The sequence below is a fragment of the Chiroxiphia lanceolata genome, chromosome 2 (assembly GCF_009829145.1).
Source record: "Chiroxiphia lanceolata isolate bChiLan1 chromosome 2, bChiLan1.pri, whole genome shotgun sequence".
NCBI classification, from domain to species: Eukaryota; Metazoa; Chordata; class Aves; order Passeriformes; family Pipridae; genus Chiroxiphia; species Chiroxiphia lanceolata.
In genome coordinates this window covers 114,464,550-114,488,126 of record NC_045638.1, presented here as the reverse complement: position 1 = coordinate 114,488,126, position 23,577 = coordinate 114,464,550, and the positions used below count along the sequence as shown (strand labels likewise).

The 23,577-nt window shown below is 46.8% G+C and overlaps 1 protein-coding gene across 1 annotated transcript in view; it reads left to right on the top strand.

Annotated features, from left to right (window-relative positions):
• The window catches only part of TIAM1 (TIAM Rac1 associated GEF 1), a 136,226-nt gene that overhangs the window by 101,285 nt on the left and 11,364 nt on the right, over positions 1-23,577 (top strand). Inside the window, 7 exon segments of the mRNA XM_032679472.1 lie at positions 803-1,027; positions 10,154-10,257; positions 18,857-19,036; positions 19,465-19,533; positions 19,836-19,949; positions 19,951-19,962; positions 22,048-22,156. Of these exon segments, the coding sequence (XP_032535363.1) occupies positions 803-1,027; positions 10,154-10,257; positions 18,857-19,036; positions 19,465-19,533; positions 19,836-19,949; positions 19,951-19,962; positions 22,048-22,156 (813 nt within the window).

Sequence of the window (23,577 nt, the reverse complement as noted above, 5' to 3'; positions counted from 1 at the left end):
CACTTGTGCACCCTGACTTGCTGCTGCCTGCCTGACCCTAAAGTGGGCCCAGGTGGCCATGGGGAAGGTCAGGTTTCCCGTATCCCCTCAGAGGGCTGCACATTGTCCATCAGCATCGCTGCCTTGCCCCTGGATGTGCCAGAGTCAGCTGTTTCCTCAGCAGATCCCCTTTTCCCTTGGGTGCCACTGCTGCTATAAATAACTCCTGCAATCAGGCTGGAAAAAACCCCATTACTAACTTACCAAGAGCTCAGACTTGCTTTTTGAAGATCCGTGTGCTGGGATGGGATTCAAGAAGGGCCGGGGGGACACCCTGGTAGGACTGGTAGGCCTGGAGGTGCCAAGTCCTACACCTTGGCAGAGCAGGACATGTTTTCCCTTCTCCTCAGTGACCACTTCAAATAAAAGCTTATATAGAAAGTTAAAAGCAAGAATCAAGCCAGCCCAGCTGCTCCAACCTTCCCGCATCCTGTGTGCAGTACCTCACAAGTCTGACTGTCCTTCTGTATCTGTTTATTTAGGAGTGATGTGTTATGTAGGGAGGTGTGTGGCACAGCAGTTGTTCCCTTGCAGAGTGAAGACAAAGGGGGTATCTTGTTGCTGGTACATTGTGAGGGACTTCCTACGGGAGGAATCAGACAACAGATCTCACAAAAGTCCATCAAATTCTACTACATTTGCAGTCATAAATTATTACTTTTTGTCTAGACAGACACCGGCACTTCACACACACCCGGCTGAGCTCCTTGATGTCTGTGGGGAGCACTGCCGTGCAAGTCTTACCTGTTCCTCTCTGTCACAGGCCTGAAAGCTGGTGATGAAATTGTGGAGATCAACAAGAGAGCTGCTGAGGAGCTGGACTCGGCCCTGCTGAAGGACGCCCTGGTGCAGCCTGTGCTGTGTCTCACCGTGCGCACCCACCCCGAGATAGAGGAAGGGCAGAAGCTGCTGCAGCCGCCCCCACGTCGCCTGGAGAACCCCCCTGAGCTGGGTGACAGCACCCTGGTGTTTGCTGGGGGCAGCCAAGGTACTGGGCTCAGTGTGGAAATCACCGGGAGGAGGATTCACATTTGCTATGTGCTGGTGTAGCCCCGTTGATCCCTGTGTGTAAAGTCCGTGGTGGGAGGGAGGGGAACTGCACTCTTGAGTGCACTGGGCAGATAATGCAGGGGGGCTCTGGAAGCTGTAAGGTGTCAGCAGTGGTACCAATGAAGGATGGCTGTGTTCATGGTCAGGTTGTGACACATCTGCCGTCACCAAATGCGTGTCACATCCTCCAGCTGTGCCCACAGAGAACTAATGGCTCACTTCTGGGCAGCTCAGGAGGTGCTTTTACCTCTGGATTTGCCCACAGGAAAATCCCTTGCCCATGGCAAGGGAAGGAAGAGGGTATAAGCATTTTGTGTGCGGTTTTGGGAACCACAATGTGAGAAAGATCAAACGCTACTGGAGAGTGTCCAGAGCAGGGACATGAGGATGGTGAAGGGTCTGGAGGGGCCACATGAGGAGCAGCTGAGGGCACTTGGAATGTTCAGCTGGAGAAGAAGAGCCTGGGATCAGAGCTCAGCGGGATCTTCAGCTTCCTCCTGAGGGGCAGCTCCAATCTCTGCTCTCTGTGACCAGGAACAGGACCTGAGGGAAAGGCTGGATAAAAGAAATGGTTGAGGAAGAGCAGGACTGCCTCCGCAGTGGTTGCTAGCCATTAGCACGTAAGGCATCAGTGTTGGGAATTGCAGTGGGATAACTGGAAAGCTCCTCTTTCCTGCCTGCTTAGTCAAGTCTTACTTGCCCAACTTCTAAATGTTCCCCTGTACCTGAAAACAGAAGAGGACACTGGTTATACCTCCTTGCTTCAGTTTTTTTTGGAATAACTTGAAAAACAGGAAAAATTAATGGAATGGCCAAAATGAAGTTGTTTCTAGCTAATTAAAACTATTTTGAGCTGAGGTAAATTCTGACTTTCAGCCAAAACTAAATGGCATCTGGATATGTCAAAATAACTGTGGGTTTTTTTCCTCCCTCAAGCCAAAGGTTTCATAAATGTCAAAATAATTGTCTTGACAACTATGAAACTTTTTGGAATAAAAAGCTGGAGGAGGCACAGGGCTGTTGATGCACTTCACTGGTGTTAAGTCAGCCTTCTCCCAGGACATGTCCAACTGCTGCAGTCACCTGGTGTCGGGGCTTCTGGGATGAGTCCAGGTGCAAACTGGAGCTAACCCAGGATGCTGTGAGGGCATTAACATGATGCTGAGCCCAAGTGAAGGACCCACAGGGAAAGACAGTTTGCTTGGGCTCAGGACCAAGCTGAGTCATGTCTGCAGGCAAAGGGTCAGGGAGGTACAGCCTGCTGCAACATTTCAGGATGCTGCTCTGGTTTGCCTTAAAAACCTATTGTTTGAATCCTGTTATTTGACAGGACAAGAGGAAATGGCCTCAAGCCACACTAGGGGAGGTTCAGTTTGATATCAGGAAGAATTTCTTCATGGAAAGGATGGTTAGGCATTGGAAGGGGCTGCCCAGGGAGGTGGTGGAGTCCCCATCCCTGGAGGTGTTCAAGGAAGGACTGGATGTGGCACTCAGTGCTCTGGGCTGGGGGACAAGGTGGGGATCAGACAAAATTTTGATTCAAGGATCTCAGAGGTCTTTTCCAACCTAAATGATTCTGGGATTCTGTAATATTTCCTGAAAGTGACCTAGCAAAAATGTTTAGCTGGTGGGAACATGTGATGGGGAAAGGGAAAGCTGGAAGCTAGGCTGGCTTTGGGAGTGGGATATTCATAGCAAGTGGAATAAGCGGGAACAAGAAAGCTTCAAAAACAGCTTATTGCAAATCCCTCTGAGGGGACTGATAAAAGCAACCTCATGTAAGAATGTGGGCTAAACCCCCAAAGGCAGTTAAAATTAAACATTTTCAGGACATTTTCCCCTTTTAACTTCAATGGAAGTTTTCCCAGTTAGGCTTTTGTGCTGAAAAACTCGAGGTCGTCGTGTACATTTTTATAGACGGCCACAAGATGCCCCCATTCACTACTTAACAGCAGCTCCTCACAGGCCCCATCCTCTCGTCCTTGCCTGGGCTTTTTCACTGTAACTCTGAGCGTTGAGTCCTCACACCTTAACTTTTCACTGAGTGTCTGCTCTGGGTGCAAATAATTGGGAATTAGGACTGTTGTATTTACGGGATGTAGTGATTCCTGAGGCAGAGCAGTGACATTCCAGAACACAGGGGCTCAACAGCAGGTCTCAACAAGCAGTTTCTCTGCTACTGTCAGTTCTCTACAGCATTATTTGGAGAGTCTTTGAGGGTCCTTTCCCTCGCTGAGGGTGAGATAGTGCAGGGTTTGCCGAATGTGTCCGAGCATCCCAGCGTGTGCCTTCAGAAGAGTAATATCCCTGCATGACCCATGTGAAATGAAGATGTAGGACATGGCTGATAGGCATTTCATGGCAAAAACAGACCTCCCACCTCTGCTGCTTTGCAGACACACTCCTTTTGTGCTGCCCTCAACTTGAGTCATGCCTGTCCTCCTTTGTGACCTTCTCCCAAGCTGGGTTGTGCAGTTGTCGCAGTCGTGTGGAACAGCTCCTTGTTCTCCCGTGTCCTGCTGTGACCATGTGAATTTTCTGGTGGGCCAAACCACCTCTTTCCTGAATAGCTCCCCATGAACAGGGCTAAGCCTCAGGGCTTCCTTTTCCCTTGTATTTCTCTGGCTGCAGCTGCCCTTCACTTGTGGTGTGCTCAGCCAGCTCCTTCACTCTCCCTTTGAGGCCACGGGCGGCACAGAAGCTGGAGCTCTCCTGACATTTGCTTTCCTTCAAAACACAGCAGATGTTGAGGTGGGATTCACCTTTGTTGCTCCTCAAAGGGAGAGGGATATTTCTTCAGCCAGCAGGAGCTCATCAGCAGGTGTGGGGTGTCTCTGGCAGCTTCTGGAAGCACCTGTAGTTGCCATATGAAATAGGCCTCTGAGGACCATGTTCAGGTGATGATTAAAGCTAAACCATGCCAGTGCTCTCATTTGGGATGACTTAACCTGAGGTGGGAGTGAAATCAAGGATCTGCACCCAAGTGTGCAGTTGTGAGGCAGATGTTTTTGATCTTCCCCATCCACTTCCCACTGTGTTTGTAGAACACAGTGTTTATTGAAGCCTTTCTTCTTCTGTCCCTCTGCTTTGCCAGGGATTTGTTACCACACAAAATCTTAAAAAGAGGACTTAAAAAGTGCTTTTATTTGAGACATCGTGGCTGTGTCTTAGGTTTTTGGTCTCAGCTACACAGCTTCTTGCAGAGAGCAGTCAAGTATGAAATACCCACTGACCTATTTATTTGTGTCCCTGTTGATTCCAGGCAGTTTGGCTGGCCAGGCAGATCTGCTCTGTGATTTCTCTTGAATGCTTTATTTATAGCACACAGATTCTGTCTTTGGTCCTCAAGCAGTGTAGCCTCCCTTTCATCAGGGGGGTGAAACACTGATAGGCTAGAGTGCCAGCAGATACACATCACCTGTAGGCACATCCATTCCCCAGAAATCCAGGATCTAGTTGACTGATCGTGCTGTCTTATCGTTATCTTCCTCACTAGCAATTCTTCATCAGCTGTGAAGGCAGAAAAGGGCATGAGGCAGATCATATTGTGTATTTTCAATAGAAAGATGCTGTTGAAATGCTGTACATTTTTTTTTTTTAAGGAATCTTTCCCATTGCCTTGCTACTCAGTGTGAGGTCTTCAGGAGCAAAGCAGGGCTGTGTTTCTGGGAGTCGACCTCCCTGAAGTGACTGCTGGTGCTCCTGTTAAATCCAACATCTCTTGCAACTCTTTCATCATCTGAAGCTCCCTTGTATATGCAGAGGTTGGGGCTAGAGCTGCAAATCAGCTCTGTGGCAAGCAATTACTTCACTGTGACTTTACTTAACAGGTTATTCTTGAGATGACCTTGGGTTTTTTACCTCTCATTGATGTGAAAAGTATCATTTTGGGTATGATTTGTACTTCCCCCATGGAATTTGTGCTGCATCGGGCTTGGAAAGCCACAAGTTTTGTTCCTTTCATCTCTTACTGCTTTTCCTGGCTCTCAGTCTTCCCTCCTGCATAAATTTGGCTCTCATTCTGGCTGGAGCCCTGCAGCATGTTTTCCTTACTGCCTAAAAGGCACAGTGAGATCTGTCTCCCCTTCCCATGAGGAGTGTTTTGTCTCCCCACTCTGTTCCCCTCAGTCCAGGGAGTGAGAGGAAGCTGGAAGCTGGAAATACAGCAAATCTGCCTCAAATCATCAAGATGATATTTTGCTATTAGAAGGGGATTTGGGAATGGGAGTAGTATCCGTATTTGTTTGTGGTTTTCCCACAGTTCACTCCCTTTTTTTAACTCTGGGGTAGAATTTCTGCAGTTTAGGCTTTGCATGCTCCTGTATTTTGGAGACCTTTGGCATGAGGGATAACTCTGCAGGGATAACTGTGAAGTGTATAAATCACCATGTAGAATGGATAAAGGCTAAAAAAGAAAGTGCCCCCCATCAGGAATGGCTCTATTTAAGATAGGAAGCACCCAGGTGTTTCTGAGGATCTGTTATTTTGTTGTTTACAAAGCACCCAGAGGCTGAAGTTACACGCTCTAAAGTCTGTGGTATAAAGCTGAAACAAATTTTTTTTGCACTGTAAGGATGGCCACTGTTTTTTATTCCATCCTCGTTCTGTCACAGGTCCCCTTAGGATAAGTAATTTGGATTTCAGAATGAGCTGAGGCCAACAATAACCTTAATTTCTTCAGGGTTATTTTCATGAGGAAGATGGATAATTTCAGGAAAAAGTACTGTTCTCATTCAGGGCTTGATTTAACAGTTCCAGGAGCATTTCCTGCCGCAGCCATCGGAGGGTTTGGGGATTAGAATTACATTTTTCATCCCAAATTCCCAAAATTCCTGCGGTGCTGCTGCGCCCCCTGCTGGAGTGAGGATGGTGTTACTGAATTCCTGATGTCCCAAGGTCTCTGAGCACACACTTCATTTGTATGCCTATGGAAACTCCTGTTTATTCCCAACGGACTCCTCAAGCACTGACTCAGCTTCTGGCCTGGGGAGGGTGGAAAGTGGCCACAGTACAGGTGGTACAAGGCAAGTTGCAATGAATCTGCATTTTTCCCAAGGAGAGGGATTGAACTGAATGACATTCAGTGTAGATTTTTCTGTATTTGAGAATTTATTACCGTTGGAATGGAAAGAGAGGCAACAGAGTTCCTTCACTTCAAGAAAGACATGGAGGGGCTGGAGCGTGTCCAGGGAAGGGAACAGAGCTGGGGAAGGGGCTGGAGCAGCAGGAGCAGCTGAGGGAGCTGGGGGGGGTTCAGCCTGGAGAAAAGGAGGCTCAGGGGGGACCTTCTGGCTCTTGCAACTCCCTGACAGGAGGGGGGAGCCAGGGGGTGTCGGGCTCTGCTCCCAGGGAACAAGGGACAGGAGGAGAGGGAACGGCCTCCAGCTGTGCCAGGAGAGGGTCAGGTTGGACATCAGGAGGAATTTCTTCCTGGAAAGGGCGGTCAGGCACTGAAAGGGCTGCCCAGGGAGGTGGTGGAGTCCCCATCCCTGGAGGTGTTCAAGGAAGGACTGGATGTGGCACTCAGTGCTCTGGGCTGGGGGACAAGGTGGGCACAGGGGGGACTCGATGATCCCGGAGGTCTTTTCCAACCTAAATGATTCTGAGATTCAAAATGGAAAGAGATTTATGGGATTGTTCTATAGCTCTCTATGAATTGCAGTTAGTTTCCCAGTTAGTTCAGGTTGACTGAAACTATGGCAGCTGTAGCTCAGTTTTCCAGGTCTTTGGAGAAGTTATCTGCTCTGTGGGACTTCCCAATGGGACAAAATGCCCCAGTGTAAAAATGATGTTTCCTTCTTTCATGTTTCAGTGTTTTAGAGCTAACCAGAATTCTTTTGCATGAAAGAAAAAAATGCACACTCACCTTTTTTATTGTGGATTTATAGCAAAATGTCACCTTAAATAAAAATTTAATCTGAGTGACAGTTTCCTAACAATTTGTATTAAAATGTACTGTTTAATGGCAGAGAGAATCTCAGAATCCCAGAATAGTCAGGGTTGGAAGGGACCTGTGGAGATCACCCAGTCCAAGCCCCCTGCCAAGGCAGGTCACTCAGGAGATACAGGAGGAACTCATCCAGGTGGGTCTGGAATGTCTCCAGACAGGGAGACTCCACATCCTCCCTGGGCAGCTGTTCCAATGCTCTGCCACCCTCTATGGAAAGAAGTTCTTCCTCATAGTGAGGTGGAACTTGTGTTTTAGCTTATGGCCAGAGCTCTGCCTTGGTGTTGTGTGGGGCTCTGAGCTGTGTAGAACAAGCTGCTCAAGAGATTGAGGCACCTTAAAGGTACAACCCAAAACTTTCAACCCTCCGAACCTGTCGTTGCTTCTGGCATTGCTGGCATGTGGCAGCCCCTGCCAGCACATCCTCATTGCTACCACTGGGAGGACTAAATCCAGCATTGCCCATTCCACACCCTTGGGAATTAGATGCAGGGTTCCTGATTTGTGGGCTGCCTTTTGGGTTAGTGGAGCTCAGGCTTCTGAGCCTTGCACCACAGCTGGCAGAGCTTGCCTCGGAGTTTTCATTTCCACTGCGTTGAAAAAAAAAATGTAGTCTGGCACCAAGAAGCAGGCTGGCTTTAAGAGTGGTACCAGGTATCATGGAGGTCTCGTTAAAATCTCCAACCCTGCAAACTGGAAGCAGCAGCCGTGGAAAATTTTAGCCAGGTGTTGGCCTGGTGCTTAAGTTTTCCATGATTCTTCAAGCCTTTAAGCCCCAGCACCTTTACTCCAGTGATATAAGACTTCCTTTTATTTTGCTAGTTCTGGCTATAAGTGGCAGTTATTTAATGGGCATTAGTCACAATGTCATGGATATTACACTGCTGAGGCAGCTTGGGAGCTTGTGTGACCTCCATCTGTGCTGGTGGCCATGTGGATTTGACCCCCTTTTCCTGCAGCTTTTTGGATTTCCCTTTCTAATTCCTTAATGTCAAGTAAAGGCAGCGAATGGCAGTGATCAGGCAGCACTCAGGGGCTGCTGAAGGAAACGAGCTCGTTCTCCTCAGAGCTCCTGGCAGAGCTAATAAAGATTTACAGGGCAAAAAAGAAGGTGATGTAATGAACCTGACAGAAGTGGGACGGTAACTGGGAGGTATTAACAGGCAGGAACGTGCAGCATTATTGATCTGACTGCATTTAACAACCAGCAGATAAGCTGCTAAAGTCGAGTTGGCTTTGGCAGCTGGGGACAGTAGAAATACCCTGAGCACACGTGCTGTGTGACTGCTAGAGTGAGAGATTGCTGTCTGCTGGGTAAAAGTGTTTATACTGCAGGAAACAGATTAAGTGCTGTTTTAACATTCAGGAAGAGAAAAAGTGGTTGCTTAAAAGCAGAAAGCAGCCACCTCCCCAAAATAATTGCCTTGGTTTGGGCTGAGAAACCACTGTAAAGTATATTTCACACAGCTTGTAATGGGAAACTAATTGCAATGAAGAAAAACAGACTGCCCCACACAGATTATGACACACAGCATTTCTCTTATTTTTGAAATGGACACCTTAACGGGTTTAAGAATTCTTTTTCACACATTAATAGGGAGAACAGAAAGCTGATAGTGCGAGTTGATAAAATCTGGGCAAGGCTCAGAAAAATTAACTTCTTACAGAAAAAACTCCACTTCTTCAGGTAGATTTTGTGTTGCCAAACAACCCCTACAGGCACATCTTTTTCAAAAGTAAACCCTGCCTTTTCAGAAGAGAGGCCTGTCTTCCAGGTCAGCTCTGAACTACCTTTTATGTCCTTTTCATTTCACTGATGTCCACTTTAGCTGCATCCCAGTGTGCAGAATATGTTCTGAATTTATTTCTCAGTTTCTGAATTTCAATTTTTCCAAATTATTTCTGGACACAAAAAAGTGGAAATCTTGCACAGTCATGCAAATCATTTTTGATAATGGGGTCTAAAAGGGACATCTTCCACTATCCCAGGTTGCTCCAAGCTCTGGCCAGTCTGGCCTTGGACACTTCCAGGGATGGGGCATCCACACCTTCTCTGGGCAACCTGTGCCAGGGCCTCACCTTCCTCACAGGGAAGAATTTCTTCCAGTATCCCATCTAACCCTGCCCTCTGTCAGTTTGAAGCCATTCCTCCTTATCCTGTCCCTCCAGGCCGTTGTAAATAGTCTCTTTCCATCTTTCTGGATAAAAGGAATTAGCGTGTGGACTCAGCGTGTAAAATATCTTTATGTTGGCTTGAGGCACACAGGAGATTCTTGGCAGAGTTCAGTCCATCACTAGTCAGTGTAGTTTGCCATAGCTGGGAGCTGGATGGATATAAAATTTGGTTTTATGTGAAAAGTGGCGAAGGTGTAGTAACACTGCCTCTAACAGCTACCTGAGCCAGAGAAAAACTCAGAAAAAAGTTACTTGTGCCAGAGCTCTGAGTCGGGGATTAGTTCTCTTCTTTAGTCACTTGGTGACAAGAAGTCACAAAGGAGTTACCAGCTGTATCAACAACACAGTCTCCAGGAGAGTGCTCAGGAGTGCAGAGGTATTGCCATGTAGTGATGGAAATGAGATCTAGTGTTCAGTTAATTTAATGGGCTCCTAAAATTGCTAAAACTGGGTTTGCTTCCTTAAAAATCAACACAGAGACTCAGAAGCGGGTTTCTTAGGCCGAAGCTGCAAGCCATTTAGAGTCACCATGTCTGACCTTAACCCAGGGGAAGGGCTGGCCAAGGCTTGCACTGCATACCAGAGTTTCCATTTGAAACCACTGAGGTATAAAGGTCCTTGGCAACTGCTCACCAGCCAAGAAACGAATGCTGAATGTAAGAATTTCAATGTGACATTTTAGCCTTATCTCTGAACTGGCTTTTGTAGTTTCTGACTAAATAGTGTGTCTGGCCATAACCTGTTTATTTTTACACCTGTTGTTAAACCTGGTGCTGTAAACCCTCCGTTGAGGTCACTGAGTGCCCCCGGCACAACGTCCTGTTGGAATGTGCTTGTGTGCGGGATGGGGCCTGGCCTTCCACGGGAGCTCTGTGGTTGCACCCAGATTTTTGGATTTTTGGGGGTTTCTGGCTGTGTTTTCACACATCTCCATTTTGGCAGGGCACTCCCTTTGTGGTGACCCGGACAGCTCTGCCGACACAGCTCCAGAGGAGGCAGAAACGCAGGACCTGGAGTCGTCTGATGAGGCTGATAAGATGAGCAAGGTGAGAAACTTTCATTTTCACATGGAAGCTCAGTGCAACCACAGCCCAGGTACTGGTTAGAGCACCTCTCCTGGGAAGACTGATCTTACTTTCAAGGTGTTTACAGATGAGCTTGAATGGAACAAATTACAGCTTTGATTATGGCACATCACTTACTCCCTCTTAAGCAAGACTTGTGCCCTGTTTCCAGGGTCGGTTCACGTCTCCAGTATCTTGTGATAATGTTCCCACATAGTTTTTACACGGGCTGGTTCATCACGTCCTTCACCAGGGCAGCTCTGCTAAGCGAAAAGACCACTTGGATTATTAGGATTTCTTACTCTTCCTTGGGCTCTACCCACGTTCCCAAATCTTTGTTGGCGAAACCTAGCCATGATGATGATGACTCTTCCTTGATTTCTAGGCATAGGAGGAATGTAAATTAAACTGTATTTCCTTAAAGCACACATGCTGGTTTTTAAATGCAAACTAATCATCTACCTTAAACTGAAGCAAAACCCTCCAATTATAACTAAGAGCTTGCGCAAATGGGTTTCTAATTGCCGTCGATTAAGGGATGGTTTCGCAGTGGTTGGTAGTTCACACTCGCTGCTGGGGGCCTTCACAGGACAGTAGGTGTGATGATTAGTGGCTTTTGAGGCAGAATCGAGTGAGATTGTCTTGAAGGTACTGATTGCTTTTAGGTGTTTGTTGCGTAGGTGATGGTGAGAGTTTACAGCCATTTTTCTACATAATTAATGATTTAATGAGAATCTGATCTCAGTTTGTGGATGTTTTCTCTTGTTTTAACTAAGATGTGTTGTAGTGAGCTCTGAGTTGGTTCCTGTGCTACTCTACGTTAGAGAAAGGAAGGAAAAGACCTTGGCCTCTTGTTTCCTGATCCCTTCTGTCCTCCAGCCTGTGGTTTTGTCTTTGATAGCCAGACAGTGGAAGTCAGATAAGGGAAAACATTCCAGTGCATGAAATGCGTGCAGAGAAGGTGATTACTCCTGCAGTTTGTTACCAGGGTTTATTACAGATCTTTTTCTTGTAAGTACAAATAATTTCTTCTTCAGTGAGCCGAAGTGTTTTGTTGATACTTCGGGATTTTTAACTGTAAATATTTGGGATTTTCATCTGCTCTGAGCAAGCCCTCTTCTGTCAAAGGCCGGAGCTGTGGCAGAGCACTGAGCATAACACATGGCTGCTCGGGGGATAAATGTTCTCGCTGTGTTTCCCATGGCTTTCTATTTCTGACTGCTCGACAGGCTGTGGGTTCCATTTTGCATCCTGCCTCCTGCATCCTCGGAGCTGTAGTTGCCTGAGGGAAGGCGTAAGGATTACACGATTAGCTCTGCGGCTCAGCAGATTTAGTTAAACTGAGAAATTCACGTTAGCAGCTTTAATGCTTAATATTCCACAGACTGGAAAAAGTAACTCCTGGCTCCTGAGGAGCCTTGGTTTCCAACGGTGGGGAACTTCTGCCTGCGTTGTAATGAAATGTTGACATCACTACGTGTTTTCTTTTGAAATGCAGATACCTGTACTATATTTGTGTGATGTAGAGGGGAGTGAGGCATTTTACTGAGTGTTCCGTTTGTTGTGGGACAAGCTGCTTGAAATGGTCTCTCATAAAAAAAAAGGACACATGCACATATAGTACATATACAATGTACTCGGGCAAAGTCATGGATGCTGCTGTCCCTGCTCACACAGAAGAGCTCTGTACTCAGTGGCTTCCCTGCTGGTTCCTTTCTAATGAAAACTACAGAACCCCCCCAAATTATTCTGCAGTGCCTATAGATAATTCCAATATATAGTGGGGGGGGGGGGGAAGGCCCAATCAGCAGGAGGGTTTTTCCTAATCCTTTTCCTTTTCTGTGTGCTTGGGAAAGCTGATCTGCATGGGAAGCAAGGATTCTGCAGTTGTTGTTTTTCCATGGGGAGCCACCACTGGGCTGGTGCAAGTGAGGAGAAAAACAAAGGTGTTTTCCCTGTCCGTGGACTCCCACACCTTTCCATGCTCCTGGGATTATGGCACAGCAGATTAAGCTGATGTCCTCAGCGCTGTTTTACAGGGGTTTTTTTGTACGTGGGAAGGGAAAGGCTCTGCCCTCATCCCCCCAGGAAGGGCACGTTCCCCCTTATCACCGTCCTGGCCGCAGCTTCCAGGCTCCTCTGATGGTTGGTGTTTGGGAGAGGCTCCCTTTGTATTTCTGCCCTTCTTGGCTAAAGCAGGGCAGGAGCTCTTACCCATTCACTGCTGGGCAGTAGAGGAAATCCATTTTACCTCGTTGGAGCCTCCCGCAAATGCAGAGCTCCCCTTCTTTCAGGGGCAGAACCAGCATTAAAGAGCTGAAAATAGCCTTTGGGGTTGATAACAATGGTCCTGGGGCAGGGCTGCAATCCTGCCAACCCCACGGCTGCAGAGGAGGACGGCTCCCAGCTTCCCCCAGCGATCCTAGGGGAGCATTAATAATTCATGGAAAAAGGAGAGGAAGGCAGCGCCGCGCTCTCCTCCATTCCGCTCTCCTAGCACGGGCTTTGTGTGAAGGTAAGCGCTGGGAAATCCTACCAAAAGCTGGGTTTGGGCTTTTTTGGTACCGTTTCTCGTGCAGGTGACAGGTAGATGGATGTGTCTTCGAATGCGTCTTCCCTTCTCCTCCTCCTTTTCCTCCCCCTCCTCCTCCTCCTCCTCCCCCCTCCGGCTGTCTCTGTCCCTTCCCCCAGCCCAGCATGTGTGCACGTGGGTGTGTGTTTCCTTAGTAGTGGGGTGCATTTGTTTTCTTAATCTGCAAAAGCTTCCAAGCTGTTGGTGTGTGGTTGAAGGATTTGGAGGGTGGCAGCAGTAGCTCAGAGGATTCCTCCATTTTCTGCAAAGCTTGGTTTAGGTATATCCTAAAGGGCTGGTAATGTAGAATTTGCTTCTCCATCACTATTGGCAAAGTAATAATTATATATATATATATATAATATATAATAAATAATAAGGGAAAAATGAGGTGTCTGTAGAACTGTTCTGATAAAATGCTAGAAAACCCGTTTCCAAGGTGTCAGTGGTGTGGGATAGCTGTTGTTCTCTGGACTCACCCCCTATCTAATTTCACCCTCTTATCTCAGGTTGAAATCTCTGTGAATCCTAGCAGTAGCTTCTGGGTGCAACCCTTTTTCTTTAAGTCATGGCAGTGACTTAAAGTCAACTGGCAGTGGCCTTCAGTTTTTCTACAAGTTGCTTTGCTCTGGGGTGGGCTTCTGGCTTTCTTTTCTCTCCCTATTTCATGTGGGAGCCAAGGAGGAGAGAGCTGGGAGGGAGGAGAGTGGGGAAAGGAAAATCTGCTCTCTGCCACCTCTTCAGCCTGTTTCATCTAACATGTGAACTGGAATTTCAGGCTGTTTATGACAGGGGATGCTTCTCTGTCGATCTCTATTCAACAGAATACCAGGAACATTTCATACCAGCGTAATTTCTTCAATGGTTACTTTCCTCTGTGGTGACCTGATTGTTTTGGTCTTTTCAATATTGTAGAATAAACTGAGGTTCAAACGAGGCGCCCTGAAAACTGTGCATATGTGCAAGTTCTTAACATTGCATGTTACCAAAGGCTAAGATAGGTGTTGTGTTTCATCTCAAAAATCAGTCTTTCTGTGTATTTTTTTCATGTAACGGCGCTTTGAACTTACTGGGGATGTGTTTTAAAAGGCATCCCCAGTTAAAATACTGCAGGACACTCATTTCTTCCCGTTTCTAATTAAAGACATCTGCCTCTTGCATTAAAGGCTAATTACCTCGCAGCACTTGTGCTTGGGGGAGCTGTTGTGATGGGCTGTGTGAGCACATGCTTACACCATTCAGAGGTATTTCTTTTCCAAGAAAGTAGGTCGTCTGCTCTCTGCAGCATTATTTGAGACCAGAATTAAGTCTCCAAACCTTCAATGTGTTGCAAAATAGATGTGAAAGGATTAAAACAGGGATTTGAGGGGTCAGTTTTGCAGCAGCATAACTGGCTCTTTTAAGTTCTTTTAATTCTGTCCCTTCAGATGTTTAATATTCCTCAGCAGTGCTGTTCGGAGCCAATCGGCTCCTGCTCAGCCACAGGCAACACACATTGATATTCCCAGGCTGCCTTTGCTGCTTTGCTGCATTTCAGCCTTTCTGCTGAAGTTTCCCTCTGAAAACAGCCCTGAGGTCTCAGCTTTTCCTGGTGCCTGGCTCTGAATTCCCACTGATGTGGTGAGCGGGCGGCAAGTGACACCCACGGGAAGGCTTTGCTTGGAGAAGGATGGGCACTGCCCTTCCCCACTGAGCTGCAGCAGAGATCCCAGCTGCACACCAAGGAAGGAGTACAGGGGCTCTGTCTGGAGTGGGAAAGCCCTTTGGATCAGCTGAGTGTGTGCAGCACTGGGGTTTTCCTGCTGGATGAGTGACAGCCCTGGCAGTCCTGCCTTCCCAGCGATGTCGGCTCCTTGGAGGCTGAACCGTAAGCTCAGGACTGAGGGCGCTGGGAGAGACGGGGACTCCCTGTACCGTTTGCTGTACCTGGTGAGCAGACCTGCTGTGCTTTGGGATGGGCTCAGGAGTTAGCAGTTAAATGGGTTTTTCTGAGGTGTTAATTTGGGGGTTACTACGAGGCTGAGCTGTAACCGTGTGTGCCCTGCTGAGGCTTCTTCTTACCGTGCAGTGCTGAAGAGATGCAGTTTGCCTGAGTTTTTGTCTGGGAGGTCAGTGCTGCTTAGAGCTTGCTGTCCCTGGTGGAACAGAGGGTACTCTGTGCCATTCAAGGGGGCAGGTGCCTGACGCCCAGGCACCTGTACATCTTTAAACATGAGAAATGGCACTCTACTTTCAAAACTATGGGGCAGGCAGCCAAAACTCCCAGCCCCATGCTTGGTGAGTGTAAGGACTTGATCCTCCTGCACGGGAAGGATGTGAGCTTAGCCCTCTGCTGAGCCCCCTGCAGAGGAAGGGTTACTCTACTTCACAGCCCAGTTGTGCCAGCCCTCAGTCTCATTTTGGGGTTACTAGAAGGGATTGCTTGCAGAATTGTCCTTGAAGTGTGATGCCATAATTCTCCTGGAGAAATCCTGCTTTAGTGCTGTCATTGTTTGCAGCTGGCAAACAGAGCTGTGTAGGGAGATAAAATGATCTGCTTCTGCTCCAGACCTTCCCTGCTCTTTCCACTTTCTGCAGGAAAATGGGGACAGAGAGCTTTTGTGAAATGTGTTTGAGAGTTTTCATCAAAGTAGCTGTGTCCTGAAGCACCCTGTGTGCAATGTTTACCTGCTTTCTATCTGGAAATCGATTTTTTAAAGGAAATACCAGGTAGGCAGGATTATGTTTATGGAATGAAACACAGCAGTTATCACAGGTGGAGTTGTGCGCTTTAGTTGTAACAGAGAAGCAATAATATACTAACTTAACCAGTTTACCAGTAAAGCTGGTTGGTCAGTGTGACAGTGGTTTAACAAGACTTGAGGGCAAGGTACACTTGGTTATTTACTGCATAGTGGGCAGGGTCAGATGAAGTGGTTGGGGGCCTCCCTTTGAGTCATGAGGTTCAGAAAGGACCCTGTTTGCTTTCTAAGCTCCTTCTCGGATTGGGGTTTAGGTGCAGCGGATCACTCCTAGTCCCAGGCTTGGTCAAGGGTTTATGTCTAAAGCCAATCCTGTAGATCTCTTGGCTAAGAATTCCAAGTCTAGCATGCTGCTGATCACTAACCGGGAATCTGTTTTGGCAAAGAATCCCCTAGGAGGAACCTTGAGATTATGTCCCTGCCCTCCCTACCCAAGGGCAGATCCTGGTGTGCAGCTCACTGCCCTGCAAGGGCAGCTCAACAGGCCCTGGAATGTCCACTATTTATGGGACTAAGGTGGTTGATTTATAGTCACATTTGCACAGCAGCAAGACATCTGGGTCAGTGTCCAGAGAGTGTGGGGGAGTGATGGGTGGGCAGTTCTTGAGGAGAGGCAATGTTCAGCTGCTGCTGGAGCTGGACGTGGCTGGATCCCAGGGGTGGTTTATTACGTGTGCAAGTGGAGATAAGGCTTTGAGAAGTCTTCTACACTTCCTTTTTGGCATATGGGTGTAAACTGCTCTTTCTGGGCCAGACCACGTGCCTGTGTGAGTTATCCAGTTTTCAACTTCACTGCTTAGCTGGTGTTTCACACCCTAAGTAGATTTTTCCGCTCTCTCTTTCTGGGTGACCCATCTTTCCCTGGAACTTACTGCAAGTGCACGCACAGGATGGTGAGGAAGTGTGGGGGGTATCAAGCATGAACTGCTTGAAAAACAGTTGGTTTATTTCTGGAGCTTGATTCCATATTTGTGTTTATACATTACAACTAGTTTTATCTGTACATTTGGACCTTAAAGCAAAACACCACCTGGATGTGTCTTCCTCAAATATTCGTTACAAAAATGTTTTCAAGCTAAACATTTCTGAGCAAACCCTTGTGTATTCTGGGTTTCTCTGGGCGCTCAGATTAACCATATGTGAACTGGCAGTTCGTGTCCAGCAGAGCAGGTAACTTGGGAGGGTGTTTTTTGCCTGCACTGGAGCCAGGCTTCACCTACTGCCTTTTGGGATCCAGATCAACACCTGTGGAAATGCAAATGTAATCTAAAAGTTTGTGTGTGCCTTTATACTTAAAGTTACAGTGAGTATAGGTGGAACCTTGCTGAGAAATAACAGGAGTTATGTTAACTAATACATTTAACTCTGTGCACATGTTCCATGTACCAGGAGCAGAGTTAATTGCAAGTCGACTCTTTTTAACTCACTGCTTCCTCCTCCCTCAATTTGCAATATTTTTCCTTTCTTTCCACATCTGAGTTAAACCTCAGAATAGAAGGTGCATATTTTCCCTGTAAAAAAGTGTGTTTCAGGAGGCATTTTTTGTATAGACAGTCAGTCACAGTTATTTCCTTGCTTACGCTTGTGTCCTGAAGAAAATGATCCTTTGCATAATAACTCTTTACTCATATGCTGTGAAGTGGTACCTCTTGTGAGCATTGTAGCCATAAGAGACCTCTAAGGAAAGGCCACTGTGTAAGGGCGAGGAAATCCTTACTTGTCCCTAGCATGGATTGTGGGTGGATGGAGAGGGAATTAGCTGTGTGGCTTAAAAAAGGCGAGGTTTTTTTTGCACTACAGCTGGTGGGAGTGAAGGGCTCTGACTCCAAACTGCAAGGTGGTGATGTGGTTTATTCTCTCTTTCTTTATTTTGTTAGTTTTTCCTCCTCCCTTGTATTTCTCTGTTTGAACAGGCTAATTTTGGGTCAGTTGTTTTATAGAATCACAGACAAAAGCCCTCTGAGACCCTTGAGTCCACCCTGTGTCCCATCCCCACCTTGTCCCCCAGCCGAAAGCACTGAGTGCCATGCCCAGTCCTTCCTTGGGCACCTCCAGGGATGGGAACCCTACCACTTCCCTGGGCAGCCCCTTCCAGGTGTTTAACAACCCTTTCCATTAAGAAATTCCTCCTGAGTCCAACCTGACCCTCCCCTGGCACAGCTGGAGGCCGTTCCCTCTCCTGTCCCTTTTCCCTGGGAGCAGAGCCTGACCCCCTCAGCTCCCCCCTCCTGTCAGGGAGTTGCAGAGCCAGAAGGTCCCCCCTGAGCCTCCTTTTCTCCAGGCTGAACCCCCCCAGCTCCCTCAGCTGCTCCTCACAGGACTTTTAGTATGAACTGGAGGGCTATAGAGGCAGTGCTGGGAAATCACTGCATCTGGATCAAGATCCCGTGGTAGGATTAGAGAGGTGTGATCCAGTGAAGCAGCTCCTTTCCCTCCAGGTCTCTGGGAGGGATGGAGACAGAGCACACTACTGCTTTGGCAACCCCAGGAGCCTGGGGCTATGGTCGCTGACACCAGAGGTCCTACCTGATCCAAACTTTTCAGTGTAATGAAAGATGTGAGAAAATGATCTAACAAAGGAGGTGAGGCAAAGATAACTGGCTTTAATATTTAATCAGATGTCTATATATAAAGAAATTAGCTTGATGTAGCAGCTTTGCAAAATGTGACTTCTGGGGAAGAAATTCACCCTGCAAGGTATGTTTCCAGGCACAGATCAGGTATACAGTTACTTTCCCAAAGAACTTGTTTTTGGAGCCTGGAGAGGCTTTGGCTCCCTGGATGGCTTTGCTCCCCCCAAAACCGGCTTGAATGGGTTCTGCCTCAGCATTATCTCCTCGGATGTGTTGACACAGCTATTCCCAGGACTGTAGCAAACAATTAGGGAACTGGCAGAGGGCTGGGGTGTGTGTTTTGTTTGCATGGTCATTTTTGTTTCCCAATTCTTGGGCCTCTTTGTTGGTTTGTCAATCTTGATTGCTGGACGAGCCTATTTTAATTAAATTCTTGTATGTCTGAAACCAGGAATGCTATTGAACAACACTTCAATTAATTTGAATGTGCAACTGTTTTGTTTTTTTGGGTTCCCCCCCACCTCCCCCCTTATCCTCAGTCACTGAGAGACAGGACAGACGCTTCTGGACTTTGGTGCCCGTTAAAAAGTCCCCAAACTGCAACTACTAAACTGCAAACGCTTCTCAGCTCCATCATTCCTGTGACTCTTACTTAAAATATTACCGCCGGTCTTTCCTCTTCCTTCTTTTTCAAGAGCACAGAGCAGGTCGCTGCTTTCTGTCGCAGTCTGCATGAAATGAACCCTTCTGACTCCAGTGCTCACCCTCAGGAATTTGCAGGACCCCAGCTGGCCACCATGAGACAACTCACAGACGCAGACAAGCTGCGGAAGGTCATCTGTGAGCTCCTGGAGACAGAACGCACCTATGTCAAGGTAAGGGGGCTCCATGTCTTGTTTCAGTCTGTTATTCTTGTAAAATTGTGTGGGTTCTTCTCTAATACTTCAAGTTCTGCTTTGTGCATGTATCTCTTAGTGAACTTGCATTCAGTTCTACAGTCTGAACCTAAAATAGTAACTTAGAACTCTGAAATAAGCAGGCTTTCCAAATTCTTAGGCTGCTGTTGTGAAGTTACTTAGCTGGCATGCAGAGGGACACTGCTCAATGATTTTGGAAGTAAAACTGTAAATGTTTCCTTTTGCTGTCCTTCAACTGTGTGAAATCCAACTGTTTTGTCCTGTGTGTGAAAAGGAAAAATTCTCAGGAATTTTGCACTGGGTAAGCAGTGATCTTTGCCACTTCAGTAGATGTCCACAGAGGCACTTTGAGGGACCAACCCGGGCATCTTTTTCTGACTTTTTAGGACTTAAATTGTCTAATGGAGAGATACCTGAAGCCCCTTCAAAAAGAAACGTTTCTCACACCAGATGAGGTATGTTGACTGTTGAGGTATGTTGACTGTTGACTGTCTTTTTGCCTGAGAGCTTTCACCTGCCCCTCTTCTCTGCCCACCCCCAGCTGGACTTGCTTGCCTGAAATTTTTAAGTCCATTTTTTTTTCAAATAGTGAATTTAGGAGGGTATAAAAGTAGTGCTCAATAATGTACAGTGTGTAGGTTGTTTTTTCCTGACATCACCCTGATTATACAACTGAGAATTACTGAAGCTCTAGAAATATGATTTAACTACCAAGTGATATTTTCAGCATTTTGTCTTTTTTTTTTCCTCTCATTAGCTGGATGTTCTCTTTGGGAATCTGACTGAAATGGTAGCATTCCAAGTAGAGTTCTTGAAAACTCTGGAAGATGGAGTAAGGCTGGTTCCAGACCTGGAAAAGCTTGAAAAAGTTGGAGCAATTTAAGGTAATCTCATGGTTTACACTTTGAGGAGTCCTTTGACATTCTTCATCATATTTTCTGACTATTGTCACTTTTCATGTAAAAACATGCATCTGGTCCCAGTCAAGATTAATTTTCAGCTAATACTGGTGCTGTTCGAAAATTATCCTGCTACACTTGAATTTTATGCTACATTTAGCCATATAGAGCACTAGAAACCTGTAACACCATGTGCTTCTGGGTGCTATTCTTGCCCTTCTGTCAGATTTCCTGCCTTGAGCTGTCAGGAAAAGCTAGAAATGGAAAGTTACATAAAATCTTTGCTCTGACAAGTCTAATGTAGAGAAGCCCACTGGGGCTGCAGATCAGAACAGCGCATTGAATTCTGTATTTGGACTTTTGATCCATAGTGGAACTACATGGCAAATACTTTCAGCTCTCAGCAGATGTGCATCATCACAGGTAGAACACAGGTAGATATGTAAACTTCATATAAAACCCAGGAAAATTTGGGAACAAATTTTGTTTTCTTTCTAATGCAGTTGTACTGGTACTGGAGATATGGCAAGTAGCTGAGTGTTCTCTCTGGGGAATTTTACTCTGGCTTTGAGCACTCACCTTGATAAAGGACAGGATGGCTTGATGAATAATAGTAATTCCACTGGGGTTCTCTTCAGCTAACATACAGCCCTGGAAGAACTACGGAAAGAATTTGTCTTTTTGTCCATGTGTGTCTTTGCTGTTGGGAGTTTGTTTAAAATGAGCCTCAATCATGAACACTGCTCTCATGGAACTAGAACACAGCTCTTGTAGGAAATGTGCACTTCAGGGAGAGCACAGAGACACTTTTTTGACTGGAGGAAGCCTCTGTGATCACTGTGTGCTCTGAACTTTGAGAGAGGAGTGCCAGAGAAGCCTCCTTATGGAGAGAACTCTGCCCTCTGAGTGCTGCTGCTCCCACCTCTTTCCATAAAAAGTGCACCAACCTCACTTTCAGTTCTGCCCCGTGGGCACTGTCTGGAAGCAGTGTGTGAAATATGTGGCTCTGGGGCTCCGTGGTTTCAGTTCTGCAGTTTGGTTCCCTCTCCTGCCTGTCCCCAAGCAGCCCACGTGTTGTCTCAGCTCCCCCCCAAGTGTTGTCTGGTTCCTAAGTGGGTAACAGAGCAAACACCGAGAAAAAGATAAGACATCTTAGGGGAGGACTGTGTTTGACCCCTAACACAAACTCAGTCCAAGGAAGTGAAGGCCTGGGTGTGTTTGTACAGAGGGGTGAGTGTTGCTTGCACAGCTCCTTAGTGTCTTGATCCATTGATGTCAGATCCATCCAGCCTTCTCGGTGGCCTCTGGTCATTACTGAGCTCAATAAGACTTTTAAACACAGCTCTGGAGCTGTGAGCCCAGTCCCTCTGGAGTTAGTGGTGTCTTCAGACTGGGACTTGGCTAATGATGTTAATTATTATTATAATTGTTAATTAATGTGTTAATCCACACACCAAGGCTGGGCCTGTTTATTGGTGGATGAATCACAGAATGGTTTAGGGTGAAAAGGACCTTCAAGATCATCCAGTTCCACCCACTGACATGGGCAGGGACACCTTCCACTAGCCCAGGTTGCTCCAACCTGGCCTTGGACACTTCCAGGGATGGGGCAGCCACAGTTTCTCTGGGCAACCTGTGCCAGGGCCTCCCCACCCTCACAGGGAAGAATTTCTTCCCAATATCTCACCTAACCCTGCTCTCTGTCAGTGTGAAACCATTCCCCCTTGTCCTGTAACCCCAGGCCCTTGAAAATAGTCTCTCTCCATCTTTCTTGTAAGCTCCCTTCAGGTCCTGGAAGGCCACAATTAGGTCACCCTGGAGCCTTCTCTTCTCCAGGCTGAGCAATCCATTCTCTCAGCCCTTCCTCACAACAGAGCTGCTCCATCCCTCTGACCAACTTGGCTTCTTCTGGACTTGCTCCAACAGGTCAATGTCACGGTGTGAAAACACTGTAAAAATGCGTTGCCCTGTCATCCCAAAGCTCAGTGGAAGCTTCAGATGAGGGGAAAAGAACTAAACACTTTCATGTGCTTTAATTACTAATGCCTTTTTTTTAATTTTAAATCCTAGAAAGTGTTGTTTTCCTTGGGTGGATCCTTCCTGTACTACGCTGACCGGTTCAAGCTGTACAGTGCCTTCTGTGCCAGCCACACGAAAGTCCCCAAAGTCCTGGTGAAAGGTGAGAGCACGTGCTGGACAAGACAGGGAGAATCATTGCAGCCACCCTACGGTTTGGGCTGGCACAGCTTGGCCTTGTGGATGAGAGAGGTGACACTGCACCCCAAACCATGTTGGGGGGCAGCAGTGCGGGCACACACATGCCTGGGTGCTTTTTCAGGAGGAAGTACGCTCCATCTGGCCCGAGAGAGGCTCAGAGAGAGCTCTGTGCCGTGGGTGTTCTGGGACCACCTCGATGGGATGATACCCGAGGAGCTCATCACAAGAGGTGGTTAACCTTGTGTGGAGTTTTTCTCTCCATGTGTAATTTATTCTCTCCCTGACACTTTTCAGTCATGTGGGAAAGGTTTTCTAAAAGGCCAGTGTGGCTTTTCCTAATGGATCACTGTGTACTTTGGAACCAGGAGTGGTGGTGCTTGTAATGACCCCTGGATCCTCCTGGGATTGTTGTGCCATGAATCCTTGCCAGTAGCAATCCCACTGATCCTCAGCCATGTGGTTGAATGTTGGCAGCCAGTAGGAAAGGATCAGCCTGGGAGAATGTTTGTGGAAGCTGCCTAAATATTTAACTTCACCATGCTCCCTCTTCCCCTCTCCTCTTCCTCTTGCTTTCATTCCAGCTTGCCTGAGAAATTTCCATGTCTGAATTCCTTAGCAGAGCTTGGCTTGCTGAGATGGAGATAAATGAACTGTGCTCTGGATTATAAATGCTCATGGGCCAACTTGCCTCAGAGTGATGTTTTGCCACTGTGAAACTGTTACTCTCGTAGAGTTACCAGGCTTCATGCAATTCCTTTTTGGCCAAGACATTGAATAAACAAGTGGTTCCGTTTGTAGGAGCGATGCTATCAGGGAGGAAGCTCGTTCTTTTTCAAGCACATCTGGGATGTCTGACAATCAATTTTGAGGTTTTGTTTCTTGGTTGGTTTGGCTTTTTTTCTTGTTTTTTTGCACACTTTTTCCTTTTTCATTTCTACTTGTAAACTTTTATTCCCCATGCTGCAAAGAGTATTTGGCAGCTCTGTGGGATATATATAATGAATGACTTGTTGCTAGTCACATCCATGCTTCCTTTGGAATCATTTTGTTGGGCCTAATTTTAAACCTGTAGACTAGGTAGATCCGGTATTTTGCTTTTATTTTTTCTTTGCCAACTGTATTTATAAATAAGAAATGTTTGTGCTTGATTGTGGCATAAGCAGAACATAAATTTTCATGCCAGAGATAAATCTCTTAAAAAGCTGGGAGTGTATTTCAGGTGTAATTTGGTGTCCCTCAGCTGAGGTACAGGTGGCTTTTGGGTTTAAAACCGAAGTTGCTTTATTGCAATCAGGTGACTGTCTGCAAAAAAACCACCCAGCCTTGGCAGGGGACATGACTCTAATAAAAGCAATTGTGTGGAATTGTTCCTACACTGAATAA